Raw genomic sequence first — 17778 nt, 5'->3', positions numbered from 1 at the left:
CCAGTATATAATCCTAACCCACCAACAACAAGCCGAATTTCTGAACCTACATACATTTTTGCATTAGATCATAAAACTTGGAATCCACCGCCTCCATTATACGGGCCGACAAACCTAGGAGACATATTTACAAATTGGTCACGAAACCGATTAATAAATACGCTTAATCTCCCAACTAGACAACGAAACTCAGCACTAAACGTATTAGCAGCAACCAGCTTAGAATTAAAATTTAACTCAACAATAAATTACGATACCATTTTTAACCATCCATTTCACGCATCCACACCGTCAATAATCACCACAACCACACCAGCACCATTTTCACCGAATTCATCTACAAATTCGACAGATATACAAAACAAACACTAGGCTTTGCATCATTTGATAATCCGCACACAGGATTGTCATTCACATGTCGTTTCAATTAAAAAATAAGAATATGTCATAACTTTAACCATACTTTACATATACTTCAAAATTGAAACGAAAATAAGATTAGAAAACAGACTAAAAGACCACGTTAAGGAACGAATTAAAGACCAGTTCTGGCGTAAAAACATAACTGCAGGACACAAAATAACATCTATTGAAACACTCGACACCAAACCAATTGAACTTGAAAATAGTACAGATTATGAAGCAATGTTGGATATAGTAATAGATAATTGGACACGTAATTGGAATTATTATTCAAAAGAACTAAAGATTGATGTAACTAATCTCTTTTCTAGATTTTACACAGAACACAAAAGGCAATGACGACAGTCGCAAATAGAAGGAACAAGTCTAGATGCAAATGGTTCAGTAACCGGACCACAAGACATATTTATAGAACATTACGATTGCGATGTTGACGAGATTAGTAATGTTAAGTACTACGAATTGAACAAAATCAGCACATGTAAATTCCAACCATTAGACCTTGAAATGACAAAAACTACTTTCTAAAGCACGAGCAGTCGAAATAAAAGCCGTTGCTGTAACAGCGACCATTAAAGAAAAGGTCATGGCGTTCACAACACACAGACTACATTAGAGCTAACAGACCAAGCTACTATTACTCAGACGCAACAAGAACAAAAATTTTAGACTCAGACGATGTAAGAAACGAACTAGCAAGAATAAACCTACTAAAAAATACAAAATACAGACCGACACACTTTAACATATCATTTGACTTCATAAACAATCAACAATTACAGAAAAACTACAACAAGGTCAAGGACAAATACAATTCAACAAAAATACACTGATGGTACCACCAGATGGGAGATTAGTATACAAGTATAACATTCCCATGTGGATACCCACCGCAGCTATAAACCCACAATCAAATTGTCCAAAAGGACGTGGTAAGCAAGATCAAGTAAATATCCTAGACTAGAATCTCGAAATTAAAGAAGTGTCATTACTTCTTAACCTAGAAACCGAAGAAATATCACTATCAGGAATGAAATTGCCATGCGACATTGAAAAAGGAGAATGTCAACCGACACCTTTCACAAAAGCCACCATAGTTTGGGAACCTCAAGTTCACTTTCAACTATTTGAACTAATTAGATTCGATGCATTTATGGTAAAATACCAACAACGATACTGGGTTGAAACTAACGCTGAATGGACTACCGTCCAAGAACACGATTCTACAAAAGAATCAAGCATAACATTAAAACACAAATAGCAACCAGATTTGAAGTATACCAAAAAACCGAACATGAATGTGGATCACATAGACCAATTCACAAAATAGAATACGACGATATTTACATTCTGTATGAAAATGTGTTTGATATGAATAACGGAAAAGAAATAACAAAACACAAAGAAAAATTTGAAAATGAAAGAATTATCAAAATAAAACCAGAATCAATAACCTCAGACCATACAAGATATGAAGATGAAGAAAACAGACATTTCTATTACGGTTTTGTAAACAAAAATACACATACGAACATGAAAATGGAACTCTATATGAGTAACATATACTCTCGATTAAATCTAAACAAGAAACCTAAGACAATTAACATTAACACAAGCACAGAAAAACTCACCACCACTACTTGGATATATTTTAACTGGGGACAGATCAACTTTTGTTAAGCAAGCAGGAATATACGTAGTGAAAATGTACAAATGTGCAAAAAAGCCATCACCATTGTATGTACCACTAGAAATAGAATGTTACGACTAAATACCAATCTTATATAAAAACAGAGTACAATACGTACACCAACTAACCAGACAAACCTACCTATGGGCAAGGAAAGTGCCTTGCTCACATAGTAATTTTGACCAACTCATTTCAGTAGACACTGAAGGTACAGCAAGATACAGAGTAACTTCTTACCAGTAAAAGTCTTAACGAAACTGAATACTATATCACCAGAAAAGATTGTACTAGAAAATGTTTAGTAAAGCTAGTGTAATGGAAAGTGGAATCTATAGTAAAGAACAACTAGTACAGGAACGACAAAGAGACCTATTACAGGAATACACGAGAGACCGAGAAAAACCATTGCAAGAAGCAACCTCGGCAAACGCACAAAAACTTATGGAACTAAAATAATTAGGACTCTTAGAAACCTATAAGAGTTACGAACATTCACCAAGGTGAATGAAAGACCTAAACTTAAATGGCTACAACTTTAAAATCGATCAACCAAGTGTAAACTGGAAAGAAATCTTGATGGCGAATGGTTAAAAGACAAAATAATAACCATATTTGGCTGGCCATGGTACGTGCTGGAAAAAAATGGCTATTATATATGCAATGCTAAGTATGCTACCATTTGTAACAAACATAATAAAATTCTATAACGCTTTCGCAATGCACAAAGCAATTGGAAAACAAGCAAGCATAACGAAAATATCATTAACAGGAATATTTGGAATATTTTCACTATTCTTAACCCAACTAGTAGCTCAAATGCAAGAAGATGAAAACAATTCTAATGACGATACTGATGATAACAACGAAAACAACAATAACTACAGGAAAGTAGTATAATTAAAAAAATTTTCGCAGACATTCAACAGACTCACCAAACATATTAGATAACAATGATAACGACAGACCAACCGAAGTCTATGTAGATACAAATTACAGACATTACAAGACAACCATTCGAAGAACGGAAACGGATTACAACTACGAACGTTAGAGTCACCAAAAAAGCAAAAACCACCACTACCTGAGAGAAAATATTTACATGAACCGTTTAGAGTGGAACCACTGACCACAATATCAGAAAATGAAAAAATAAACGAAGAAATACAGTTACCACCACCACGAATCATAACACCAGCACCATACCAATGCTTAGGCGCACCACAACTACCAATTGCACCACAGCTACAACAGGATACCTCACAGTTTAATGAAAAAATACCTGCTTGTGAAATACCACATCCAACGATAAAACAACCTACAGCATATGAAATACCTCAACCTGCTACAACTAACTAAAAACCACTAATTCCAACAGTCAAACTCATGGGAATTCAAGACCCACCATCAATAGATTTTGAACAATTAAAAATAACGGCGAACAGAATCCACAACCGAAGCCATAGTTTAGATGTAATCAATAACGAAGATCAACCACATACAAATGAAGTAACCTACTATGATACACATTCAAGAGAAATTTTTGAACTATTGATTATATCACCTGTTATTCTGATCAATACAATTTATTAATAATATTAACCATCTTAGCAATGTTAATTATAGTTATTATAAATATTAATTACAGTTATTACAGTTAATATAACGCGTATATAACAATTATTATAACACATTTATTCACCACATAATTATTTAATATTACATCTACCAGACCTTTAACCAGATAACTTAACCAGATCTATTAACATATGAGAAGTTTTATTATCCGAACATAACACATCAGACGTTCCTTCTGTTCACAAATAAACAATCGTTTATAACCTAATTTCTAATAACACATATTTATAATAACACGCATCTCATTTATAATTTATAAGTATAATAAGTCAAATATTGAAAAAACCCATTTCCCTAGACCAATTCTGTCCAGAACAATAATTCTACAAATTCAATCAACTACTTTGATACATTTATATTAACACACCATCCAGTACTGTAGACCATACAATACCAAGTATACATCAGTACTACACTGTAAATGTACTACACTACGTACCATTCAGTACTAGTATACCATTAATCAACATACAATTCAGTATTATTGTTAATAACGTAAACTCTTCAGATACCACAGTATTAATGAAGATACCACAGTGTAATCACATAAAATCGTGATCACACGCATAACCTCAGTGTAATCACATAAACTCGTAACAAGGAAAAACCTTTTATAACAGATAGCTCATAACCTATGAACATTCATAACCTATAACTACTCATAACTCATAATCAATGACCATTTATAAATCCATAACTTGTAAATATAAATTTATAAATTGTAACACCTAACAGCATTCATAACGTCTAACATCTAACAACTATTACTGGCACATATAACTAATAACACATATGTTTTAGTAATGGCATCCAGAATGAAATACGAACCTGATTCACGTCTCAGCTATGATGTCGAAGAAGGAGAGCTGTTCTCAAGGCGATAGAGTCCGGGTACAATTCGGGAGAATGCGTCGGAATGTAGTACTCAACTGACGACTGCGACTCAGTAACAACAATAACGGCAGAGGTAGACAACCACCAAACGCTTCCAGCAAACCACCAAAGCCTCAGGAAATAGCACGACGAATCGCCGAACACGTTGTGAGACCGAAAAGGTCAGATGTGCGAAAGAACCTCGAATCATTCAGGACAAGAACACAAATGGTTAACCGGGCAAGTCAGGTAGACCAAACTGATATAGAAAGACCTGATAATAACACAAAACCCGGTTATCAACATAACAGACCTGTCAAAAACCTAGCGCATCAACAAAACAATAATAACAAACTGAGTACACGACAAGTAAAACATGCATCACCACCGATGTCAATGCACCCACCCCCTGTTAGACCTCCACCACCGGTTGAGGACATAACAATAAATGGACATAGAATTCAACAACGGGCACAACAGAGATGGTTCGAAAGAAACTCTGCACATATTAGACCGAACAACCTAAGGTTTCCATATGCGGTGACACCCCGCAGTAAAAACCCGAAATCATTTTTTCACCAGTCGACAAACGAACAATCTCCAGACTCAACCATAAGTTAAACAGTTTGGTTCACAGAGATGCACCCGCGTTCTTTAAACAACCCACATAGTAGTGACTACAATCCTTTTTTGTCGTACAGAATTTGGGCTGACATGCCATTTGATTCTGAAATGTACAACTTTGTAATAGCAACACTACACAACTTAAAAGATCGAGTATCTGAATACTTCACACCCCTTCCATCGGAAAACACGAACACTGTGAAACGAAGTTCTAAAAATATGGGACGGGATAAGATATATCAAGCCGCCTATCTAATATTGAAACAATTTTACAGTGTTACCGAACGATTCTTAAACGATTATAACTACGAATTGAAATTACCAATTGTATGCACATTTGACCACCTAGTCGCAATAGCATCGCAAGACCTCTCAGCATACAGCGTATTTGACTGCGAAGTATTCCAGTTCAGTGTCACTTTTTTACATCCAACACCTCAGGATGTTCAGAATAACAACTATAGGGTTCACGAAACGAAACTCATCCATATTTTGATTTATTACACCTTTTTTCGGGACAAAGTAAATTACACCTAAAAAAGTTTTATCCATATTAACAACCAACTCACCTCTCCCTATTTTCTTTAATTATGGATATAAAATCAAACATGAATATACAACCGGAACTCTACGAAACCTCGACCCGATAAAATCTACTGTATTTCAACCAAGAAATGCCCCTGAGAGACCTCTCATTATATCATTATACCATTAGAATCGTTGGAACCGTTGGAAGAACATCACACTTACCATCTAGAAGGAAGTGTATTGAATCTAGCATTCGAGAACACGGTAGGCTTCCATGTTCACAGAAAAACAACGGATTTGGAACAAGAGATCAGAAAAGCAATTAAAACTTCAACAAATGGCAGCATAGATAACATAACAGATATGCTAGCTGACTTGTTGTCAAAAGATGAACATTTTATGAATATAACAAATACAAAAACCATTCTAATCATCCGGATCAAACTGATAAACTGTAATATTACCCAAAATAACATAACCAATTGATACTAAACCAATTTATTATGCTAACCTAGTACAGTGATATAACCTATTGTCAAACCTCTACATTCACCATAAACTGATAACTCTGTTTACTTTGGGATTATAGTTAAACAACAAACTGATTATCCATTGTATTAGTCGTTTATTTGATGTATTCATTCGGAATATTTAATATTCCGTTGACAAATACCCACATATTATAGATGTCTTAAACTGTCTCATCCGAATCTCTGTCTCACCCGAATATCAATTTACACATAAAATACACAAAAAATCTTTTTGTAATAATGACTGAATAGACAGTTCTCTTTCCCACAATCTATACAATATATGCACATGTATATATGCAAAGACTCTCCGTAGTTAGATACATGCAAATTAATATGTAATCTTGTATATAACAGTAAAAAAAAGTAGCTAATAAGACAAACCTGATAGCTTTAGAAATTGAAATAGAACAGTAGTAATAATAGTACCAAATGCACCGCTGTGGATAACTTGGAATCACCGCTGTGAATAACAAATACAAATACCTCGTGATAGAATTGCAATAATATATTTTGCTGTAATCATATTACAGACAGAAATACATTACTATGTTAAACCATAACCAACACCATTTATAACCACCATCCATTCATAACAAGACCGTTTAATTATGAACAGAATAAGTCACTATTTGAAATACATGAAAACGCATATTTAGTAACAACTAACACATTTAATGACAAACGCTTATACGAAGACGTTCGAATCTATCGTTTGATCGATAGTTCCATGATTCATTATCTAATGTTAAATACTTCGTAAACAGTTTGTAATAGATTCGTATATCATATGTCGTGTTAAGCGTACTTTTACAAAATATAAGCGTTTTAAAAGAGCCTTTTACCAAATTTACGGAAACGGAGAAATATAACTAAATTCTGTAACACAAAACCATACTGGAACGACTAACACTTACACATGTAAGAAAAAATACGAAATAACCGTTAATGGGAAGCAGGCTAATGGGTATAACTGCTAGCTCATGACCCATGGAGACTCGAACATTAAATAATACATGTTCCTCTTCGTTTAAAAAATTCATGGTCAAGTGCCATGTCACTTACCTTCGATTTTTCCAAGCTCAATATAATGCTAACTTAATATAAAACCAGTTTACTGGTTTTTCTCTTTCCTACCGGAAGGAATACTCGTAATTAAAACCATATCATAACCAAGTAATGTAACCAAGTAAACCAAAAAACACCTTACAGCTAACACTTATCAAAATGAAATCAGGTAAGTCGCCGTGCAACAGGAGCGGCTTCGACATCAACACCTGGGCCAACCCGAAAGGATCTCTACCCACTGGAAGTGGTAATGGAATAGATACTTTTGCGGTTGTTGATGTTCAATCCTTGCTCTGTGGGCATCCTGTGTCCAGGAATTGACATACTGACGAACCGACAACACTACACACTTCAAAAAGAAAAAGAAAATACTCAATAGAGAAAAAGAGAAATTGACTGACTGTATCAATCAGAAATCTTTCAAAACTCAACAACTCGGAAAGACGGAGTCAATATTGATTGACATCCAACAAACTGAGAAAGACTATTTATGAATATAAATAAAGTCCAAATACTCAATTCTGATTAGCTGAAAACTATTTACTTCTTTTTCTTAATTGTTTTACTGTTTCCCTTTCACTCTCTTAGTTGGTTCCTATCAGAGTCAGTCCTGGTATAATAATAAAGTATATTTCTCTCTCTCTCGACTCCGCTCTTGTTTTATATTGAGATATACGTGAGAGCAATGGGGCCCGTGCATAGTCTACTGAAGCTCAGAATAGAAGAGTAACAGACTAGAGATCTAGAACTTTAGTTAGTCAGGTAAGCTTTAAGATCATATAATATTCTTGAGACACCAGAAGACTTCGATAGAGTAACCTCGCAAGGTAACCCTACCGGAACACGTCTTAGGTTTTTGTTCACATGCGGCAATTTCACTTTGGTTTTTACTGTTTTTTCCCGTTTTTTAATCGGATTTTCTAAATGGTTTTCCCATTCCGTTCATAGCTCATTCTTGGCCTAGTTTTTTGTTTGAACCAAATTTCCATTTCTCGCTAGTGGCTTTTTTGTTCACATGCGGCATTTTTACATTACAATGTTGTACTTTGTCATACAATTATGGGGTCTCTGTCTTCAGGCAACAATACGAACAAATCAGATGACAATAACGGTGGCAATGGCAGTGTGAACAGGTCTTCAATTTCGCCGTCAGCAATGGGACTGGGATCTACACAGCTGAGTGTGGACAGCAGCAGTCCAGTGTCACTGGCTCACTCGCCCAAAGATTACGTGGACTCACTGCATCAGAACAACAAAGAGACGCTGATTTATGGCAAGAATAACGTTAAAGTTCAACCTGTAAGTAATATGCATTCATTTGTTTTCACCTATTGATTATGGACGCGTTCTATTGTCCGTTTGTTTTTGAAGCGTTTATTTGAGTCAATGGTCTGAAAGAACTTCGTTAATGCGCATTTCAGAGCTAATATTTCCTTCGGAAACATACTTTAATTGTGTCCTGCATGAAGGGCTTCCTTGGCAATCAGAAGCAATCTTTGAATTGCATCTGAGTCGGCAATTATTAGAGAGTTGGAAGTCTAATGGAGATCTTATTAATTGCTCTTGAACGAAGTTCATAGCAATTATTGTAAACGTGTCGGTCTTTTTTATGTAAATTATTATATCTTATGTAAATTTTTGACTTCTCAAGTAACTTTTTCACGCTTTGGTTCTTCATTTTTGAGTGATCTCTATTGCTGTCACTGCGAAGTCAAGTTAATATAAAATCGGTTGCAGCATAACAAAAGTAGGGACTAGGGCGGGGGCAGTGGATCTGGTTACGGATCTGTAGGTCAGTGGTTGGAACCCCGGGGGGGGGGCAAATGTTTTTCAACCCCCCTGTCGTTCAAGAGCAGTTCCTCCGACATTAGTCGGTTTTTCTTGTCAAGCAATTTGTCAAGCTGTTGAAACAATCAATCTTGTGAAGATTTTGTTGCAGACTTGTGATTTGGAGCCAATGCTTGGCTACTTGTCTCTTCATCAATCAACTGCGTCGCCCAATTCTATCAATTTGAAGAGAACATCAACAGGGAAACAATGCTGCTGGTTGCAGCTGCAGTGGACCCCAAATGACGTCATGAGTGTGCCCTCAAACCAAAATGAAACTAATATTCAGCCAAATGTTGATAAAGAAAAAGAGGCATTTGAATGCGAACCCATGAAATTTGAGCAAAACCTAGATGACAAAAAAGCAAATGAAAATTCAACGAGACATACCTTAATGAATATCAACAGCGGAAACCAAAATATAGATAGAGAGTAAGTGTTGTTTAAGTTTATTGAGGTTTGGCTTTCCTAGCCAAAAATTGATGCACTAGAATTTTTGCTTTACGTTGAGCGTGAGAAATTTTGAGCCTTCTGCTTGGCGCAGTTGCCCCTTTTGTTTTTGTATTCAGCTGCTGTTGGTTACCTTTTGAAGAGTGGATTATTAAAAAGCACTCTAATACTTCTACAATTTGAACTCTATTGGGGTGCTGTATTTTTTGCTATCCAGACATTTTATTGCATTGGCTACTTGTCTTTTCTGCATGTAAAGGAACCTTTATAAAGTCTAATATTTTGGTTCTCTAATTTGCTACCCTCTATTTGGACAAGACAATCAATTTCCGATACCTGAAGTCATATAATGTTTTTAATAGCCGCACAGCGATAGCTGGGGCTATTATTGGCCTTCTCTTGGTTTTGTTACGACTCGAAGAGGAGTATTGGTTTTCTTAAGGTTTTTACGACTCGAATAGGAGTATTGGTTTTCTTAAGGTTTTTTTTTTACCGGAAGTACTATTCGTTCAGACGATGTTTTGACCTAAAAGCGAAAGCGAGTAAAATTGCAGTATGAACTAATTTTTTCTGAGCGAGAGAAGTTTTTTGATCATGCGCTGCGTTTAGTGAATGACTTTTTGACATTGAAAAGTATTTTTTGACTGAATGGCACATATAGATAACCGTTTTTAGCCGTTTTTTCGTCTAAGTGGCCTAGTTTTTTTGCTTGTAATTTGGTTTTTTGTAGAATTATTTTTTAATTGATGCTATGTTGAAATGTAAACCCCGGAAATTGATAGCACAGTATTTTGCATAGCCTGAAATTGCGTTTCAAATGCGAAATTGGCACATATTTCTTGATTTTTTAGTTAATTTTTGGCTATTTTTCTATTAATTTCTTCATTTTTGGATCTTTTAGCTGTTTTTTTTTGTCAAAAATCAGTTAATATGGCAACTTTACTTTGATAATTCATACACTCAATGACTCTTTCTACCTCGATGTAATTTTGTTTCATAAAATTTTACATTTGCTAATCCGATTTTCGTAGTTTTTTGCCAATTTTTTTTTCATTTTTTTGTTTGTATTTTGCTTTTAGTTACTAGAAATAGTTTTTTGGGGAACATGAGGGACTTCAATTTCGTTTCAATAAAATTTCAATCATTTTTTGGTGTTAAATTTTTGAAAAAACAGATGAATTTTTTTCATAAATGCAGTATTAAATATTTTTTGACCACTTTTTTGCAAAATGTTTCATTGTTTCGTATGTCTGAATTCTGCCTTTTCTTGTTTTATGCTGTTCAGCAAGTTGGATTCTGTCACGAATGACTCGTTGTCTCTTCTATGTCTCGAATGCTGATAAATGAAATGTAATCGTTCTTCTTGATTTTTTAAATTTGATTTTTAACTTTCAAAAATCAAGAGTTGGTCTTTTTGTTACGGTGTTCCTAACATTGTGTGCATATTCTTCACATTCTCGTTTGTATCATTCTAGTTTTGTCCTGGCACCTACTTTTATATTCGCTATATTGATTTTTTCAGTTGTTAAAAAATTGAATGATTTCAGCTTTTTCTTAGATCTTCGTTTCTTCGGTTTGCAATTGATTTAATTCAAAATAAGGCAGTAATGGGAGTTTGCTAGAAAGTCTTTTCCAACTTTTCTACTTATTACTATTCATTGCAGTTTTCTTCCGGGCTTGGTATTGTTTTTAGACGATTTTTTGCCTTTGAATATTATTCTGTTTCTTTTGTTTTTCTATGATTAATTTCATTTTTGAGCTAGTATGAAATCATGTTGTCTAGCATATATACAACAAGGAAGAATCTGGTTAATTGCTCTCAAACGAAGTTTGTAGCAATTATATTACTCCTGTCGGTCTTTTTTTATACGATTTTTCGCTTGACCGATTTTTCGTCTGACGCTTTTGACTTTTCGTCCTCAAAAACGGGATAAATAGGTAGCGCCCAGCGGGCATTAAGTGCTCTTAGAGCCTTTCAGCTCTGTTTCAGCTCAAACTGTTTGGGAGACTTAATACTTATGTTGTGAAGGGCTGTTCTTAGAGGTTGACGACACCCCCACTGTTGACCCCCCCCCCCCTATTGCCCCCACCCCCCCCCACGTCGCTGTTGCCCCCAACCCATTGTTGCACGCCCCCCTCATCATCAGACCCCCGGTGTACACCCCCCCCCCCCCCCCGCGCCTGCCGTGGCTACTGACGAACAGCAGATCGCAAAAAACACGCAATTTTATAATTTTATACTAATTTTCACAAATTTTTTCAAGTTTTTTAAAAATTTTTGTCATTTTTTGCGTTTTTTCAGCCCTAGGTGTCAAGAAACCTCCTCAAGGGTTTTATATTACGTTACTGCGTAGTTTCTAGTGGTAGTGGAATGGTTTCAATATTTTAACATCCCGAATTTTAGACTTTTTTTTGACAAAACGTGCAAATTTTTCCAATTTTTTCGAAATTTATATTTTATTATCCACTTCTTTCCGGACGCAGGGGCCAGAAAACGTCCATAGAGATTTGATAATAAGTTAAGTTACTCAAACAATTTTATTTGCCTTGGAATAGTGTCACGCCCCTATTTCGTCCCTCATAGTTACGTGATGATTTTCCTTAAAATATCCATAGTTAAGTGCTTTATATTAATTAATATTCAGTTAGTTTCAAGGCCATATATAGCCAGTATTTCCATCTAGGCCTATAACCTCTTATTTGTTTATGTTTACGAAAAACAACCGCAGAGTGACAGTTTAATAGCAAACATATCAAATGCCTAAAAGCCTCAATATTTACTTTTTTGAGTTTCTTGCTGATAAATTCACATAATCAGTAAATAACTTTCTGAGAGATTATGTACTTGGTGAAGTAATTATTCTGATAAAGTAGGTGCTAATACCGAACTTGTATATGTACTTAACAAACATCAAGAGACGTACAAAAGCCAGAAATTGCCTAACTTGAAAATCAGTAAATATTTGCGAAGGACCAATACAACTCAAGGCACAAACCTGCAGAACTTACGATCAGCAGAACACCGGAGAACCAGCCTGACAATCAGTTGCTTAACATCTTATAAAACTTGAGAAACTACTTGTTAAAGTTATTAAATAATTATCGCTTAAATAAAGATTGAACTGGAATTTCTGTTGAAACTTCTAAGTTTGACAGACTTTGTTAGAGTAGAAATTGAGACTGACAAAACTCTAAATACCCAAGTCAAATAGTGGATATATCACGCATCTGAACCGCTCAATAAAAGGCTGTTACTAGCTAAATTTATTAAAATATGTAACCGCTAAAAAATCGCACTGTGAAACATCAAAATAAGACCTTGGAAAATGGCAATAATTATTCTAAATTATCTCCACAATTTACATCAATAACACCTCGGATAAATACTTTAAAAATCAGTGCGTAACATGGTGACAGGAGTTATTAACTGTTTTCCAGTTTAACGGACCGATATTTCGATAAATTCCTTGATAAATTTGATATTTCCTTCTTTTATTTTGTTGTTTTCTTTCTTTTCTTCTTCATTACCTTAAGAGCCTCCAATCATCCAGAATCACATCCGGCACTCCCTTCTTGACCAAAATGATAACGCACAAAGCTGTAACAAAGGAAAGAATGGGTGGAAACTGTGTTTGTGTCTCTGTGGACTAAGTGTAACAACAATTCAAAAGTGCTTGAGTGGACGCTAACTGGAACAAACTCAACCACAGTCGCCACAACGGACAAAAATAACACAGGGTATTTACAAACGAGGATATTGTGAGTAAATAATTTTGTAAAATTTAAATTTTGGTGCTTTATTTATGTCTATTTATAAAGAACAAATTCTCCCCGCTATTAACAATTGTCGTGCTTCCCTTAATTTTGTTGAACATATTGAAGGAAACCACATTAATTATACCCAAAACAACAGTAAAACGCAAGCTCAGATAGTAACCGCTTTTTCCTCTTCATTTTATAAGTCTATCGTTATTTATGTGCTAGATAAAGATGACAAACGTGTTGCAATTTATTGGACAGCAAAAAGTCTAAATCAGAAATCTCGTAAATTTGGCCTTATCCGTCACAAACTTCAATCTGATAAAGAAATTAACCTTGACAACATCATTACTGATTATCAGATAACATCAGAATAAGCTAAATTACTGAAACCATCACTTAAACATTAATTAAAAGAGGGCAAAACAAAAGTTTAAACAAAAATAAAAAACAATTATATTTTATTTCCCCGCCCAGTTCCGGAGGTTAATGAATCAAACAGTGACTTCGGTCATTATGCTGTTGCCTATCTGAGTGCAGCTTCCACAAGGCCTGTGCGGTCGTGGTCCCCACGAATTTTCCTAAACTAAGGGGCACTCTTTAGAGGTGAGACTTCGGCGGCCCATACGGCTTCAACGATATAAGTCTGACGATTCGACCGGAGCTTTAGGAATAGGTTTATAAGAAGCCCATCTTTATTATTTTCTGAACGAATGGTTTCAGTAGTTTTTTTTCTGATATTCTTGTGCTATTCATTTAACTGTTTTCATCTCTTAAAACCCCTTAAGTTGATCTCTTAAAACTCCATTAAGTTAAGTTAAGCGTGCTATTTAATACATTAGAACGAAAGACTGATTGAACGAAAAGTATATAATCTAATCGGGTAAAAAGCAAAATGGCACACGCGCAAATCAACATCACGCCTTTTTCCGGATCAGAAACGGACAATTTTAACGAGTTCGAACAACTAATAACAGGTGCAATCGGAGTCGCAGCAATCGCAAACGCGCAACAAGCGAATTTTTACAGTTACATTTAAAAGGAGACGCTTTACGATACTTCTTAACCCTACCAGAGGCTACCAGACTAGTTTTCGAAGACAGTATAACAGCTCTAAGAAATAGATTCACGCAGGATGACTTGAGAGAGATCAGAATTATAAAGTTAGAGAATCAAAAGTTTAATCCAAAAACAGACACTGTAAAAAATTTCTTAGTAAAGTTAAGAACTGAAGCCAATAAAGCATATCCAGCACCTGAAATAGTAGTAGCGCCAGCAGGCATAGGCGACCCAGAAGCTCGTAGATTTGAAAGAGAGACGGCAGCAAGAGATTCTTTCCTTCAGATGTCAGAAAACAGAAAAAACGAACAAATAAAGCGCTTCTTTATTAAGTCCTTGCCAAATTGGCTTAAGCCTAAGCTCTTAGAAAGGCCAGATACAGATACCATTGATCAATTATGCACCTTAGCTAGCCAACAGATTGCAATAAGGGAGATGTGCAACAGAGAAGAGTACTTTGATGACGGATTTAATGAAATAACTGAAACAAATACTGATAAAATGTTAAAAGCAATAACTGTTATTTCAAATAATCAAAAAGAACTTGAGCAGAAACTTGAACAGAGAACAGCACCTAAAAATGAGCAACCAGAACAAGGCCCAGTAAACATTTTCACACCACATTACCCTCAACAAGTCTACAAACAAAGTTATAGACAAAGTTTCCGCCCTCAATATCAGAATTATCGACCAAATTACCGTCAATATCAGCCCAATTATCGCCAATTCCAGCCAAATTATTGGCCCCAGCAACAGTATGCCCCCCGTGCTAATAATTACCCAGAGTTTAGACCACAATTTAATGCCCCTAGACTGTTTTATTATAACGAACAGCCACAAACTCGTAATTATTGGACCGAACCTTCAGATAGTCCCCCATTTGTTCACCCAGCTTATGTTAATAGACCTGTATATCGGTTCCCAACAAAAAATACCCCACAAAACCTTCTTAGACAGGGTATAGTTTACGATAGTCCAGCTCCAGTACAAAACCGATATAGTACTCAACAATTAAATCAGTCTAATCGTGCAAGTAACCCTCAAAATAGAAATATGAGAGGTATGAATTTCCCATTTAATCAACAAAAAACTAATAAAGCCACCCAACTTTAAAAAACAAAATAAAAATTATAAAAACTCAGTTAACTATTATAACGAAAGCACGTCTAGTCCTAGTTTAGTTAAAGTAATAGAGCCAGTTTATAACAAAAGTAACAAAAAGCGTAGAAAACGCAAAAGTAATAATAATAAAATTTAAGTTAATAATTCTGTGCAACTCCTAATACAAGTACCTCAACCAGTACCAAAGCCAATACCACATGTGCAGCAACTATTCAGCATTGTCCCACTTTTAGGCAGAACATTATCCTATGTTAAAGTTAAATTTAATGGAGAATTAGACAGACGCGCACTAATTGATACAGGAGCATTTGCAAATGTGATAAGTCGTGAGTTTTACAAGGAACTAATTAACACAATTATCAATTCAATAACAGAAATAGAAAAGCCTGATCTAGATAAAGTTAAAATGGCAAACGGCAACATAGTTAAAATTGATAAAGCAATTAAAATTACATTTAAATTGGGCACACAAACATTGACAGAAGATTTCCTTGTATTAATTGTCACATCTCCTGTAATCCTAGGCAATCCATTCTTCGTTAAACATAAAGTAAGCATCTGCCCAGGACAAAGTTACATTAAATTCCCTGATCAAACACTACAAATAAATGAAATAAAGCCAGAAAAGCAACCTAGAAGAGTGGTAAAACGCAAAAAATTTGGAGTTTATACACAGAAAAAGCAAGTTTTACAGCCGAATCAACAAGCAGTATTAGAAAATTACAGTGAAGTAATATTAACATCCTCTTTAAGTAAAGTTGCTGAAAATAACATTCTCTACATCTATGTCCTGAACATTACTGACCATCCAATTACCATAAATAAAGGCGAAGAAATAGCCAAATTCTCATTCTTAACATCAGACCAAGCTGAAAAGCTGTTAGAAGTAGATCCTCAATTAATAAATGTTGCAAAAATGAGCGAAAATTACTTAACAGAAATAAATCAATTAATTCAAGTTATAGACACCCCGAAAAGAAAATCTCAACCAGCGAAACCAGCGCCAGAATACGAAAAACTATGGTTCCCAACGCCTGAAACGTGCCCAGATCCGACAAATTTGTCGCCCTTGCAGAGAGATATCTATGAGCAACTGCTAAAACTGCAAGAAATGGAGAAATTAGATCCAAGGGGTAACCGTCAGGATAAAATAACCTTTTTGAGCAAGTTTCCGTGGGAAAAATCAGCACTTAGTGATGAGCATAAAGCAGTAGTAGGTGAATTACTAGTCGAGTTCAGTGACATTTTCGCAAAACACAGATTTGTCGTCGGATATAACACAGACTTAAAAATAAAGTTAACTCCAGTAAGAAGTATACCAATTTATGAACAAGGTCCTCCAACACCTGTCCATTTGAGAAATGAGTTACAAGTAGAACTAGCACTAATGCATTACTACGGACTGATAACAACTTTGTCTCAATCAAGATATAGTAGTCCACTTTTCGCACAACGAAAGAATTCAGGAAGACTTAGACTATAAATTGACTTGAGAAAAGTAAACCACTTGCTGAAAAATGACTACGTGAATACGAACTTCCATATTGAGAAAACTATTGAGAAAACCATATTGAGTGCCATATTGAGAAAACTAGACCTAGAAGCCTGAATCCAGTAGTCGAACGAACAAAATGAACCACCATAACATGTCATAACAGCAATAGTTGGTCGCAAAATCAAAAATATTGCAAAAGTTTTACAATATCGAGTTCCATTTGGATATCTGCCCGCTGAGGGAAACTTTCAACCAAAATTTCAGAGAATAAAACATATTGCTGTCCATGAACTGCACGTACAGCACCACCGGTTTCCGTTCATTATATACTCAAGAGGCAGACAAATTGCCAAAGCTAGTGAAAGACAATGAAAAACGAAACTGAAGAGCTCGTGCAAAAAGTGATGAAAATTGTTTTTCTCAGACATTTTTCCTTTCTCCCCGAACTGGACCTCAAGCGCCCAAATGAAGGACAATAAAGGAAAGAAGTTCTTGGTCTTGCCCAGTGTGAACAGCCTGACATAAAACATATCATCCAGCAAAGATAGAGTGAAGTAACTACCATGCATAGATACAATGCACTAATCCATAAAGGCTTCAAGGAAAGCCAAAAGGCGGAAAAGTATTGCACGAGTAACATGCATCTCTGTAGTTCCTACTCCCGACGACAGGTTTACTACTGACAACCACCTGGA

General features: G+C 35.4%; 1 protein-coding gene across 1 annotated transcript in view; it reads left to right on the top strand.

The window, feature by feature from the left end:
• LOC142341328 (small G protein signaling modulator 2-like) overlaps positions 1-17778 on the top strand; it is a 318101-nt gene that overhangs the window by 63855 nt on the left and 236468 nt on the right. The window contains exons 3-4 of the mRNA XM_075392253.1: positions 8450-8670; positions 9311-9630. Coding sequence (XP_075248368.1) covers positions 8450-8670; positions 9311-9630 — 541 coding nt within the window. The remainder of the gene's footprint in view (positions 1-8449; positions 8671-9310; positions 9631-17778) is intronic.

Source organism: Convolutriloba macropyga, chromosome 6 (assembly GCF_964194025.1).
Source record: "Convolutriloba macropyga chromosome 6, txConMacr16.3, whole genome shotgun sequence".
Classification (NCBI taxonomy): domain Eukaryota; kingdom Metazoa; phylum Xenacoelomorpha; order Acoela; family Convolutidae; genus Convolutriloba; species Convolutriloba macropyga.
This window is presented reverse-complemented; position numbering and strand designations above follow the sequence as displayed.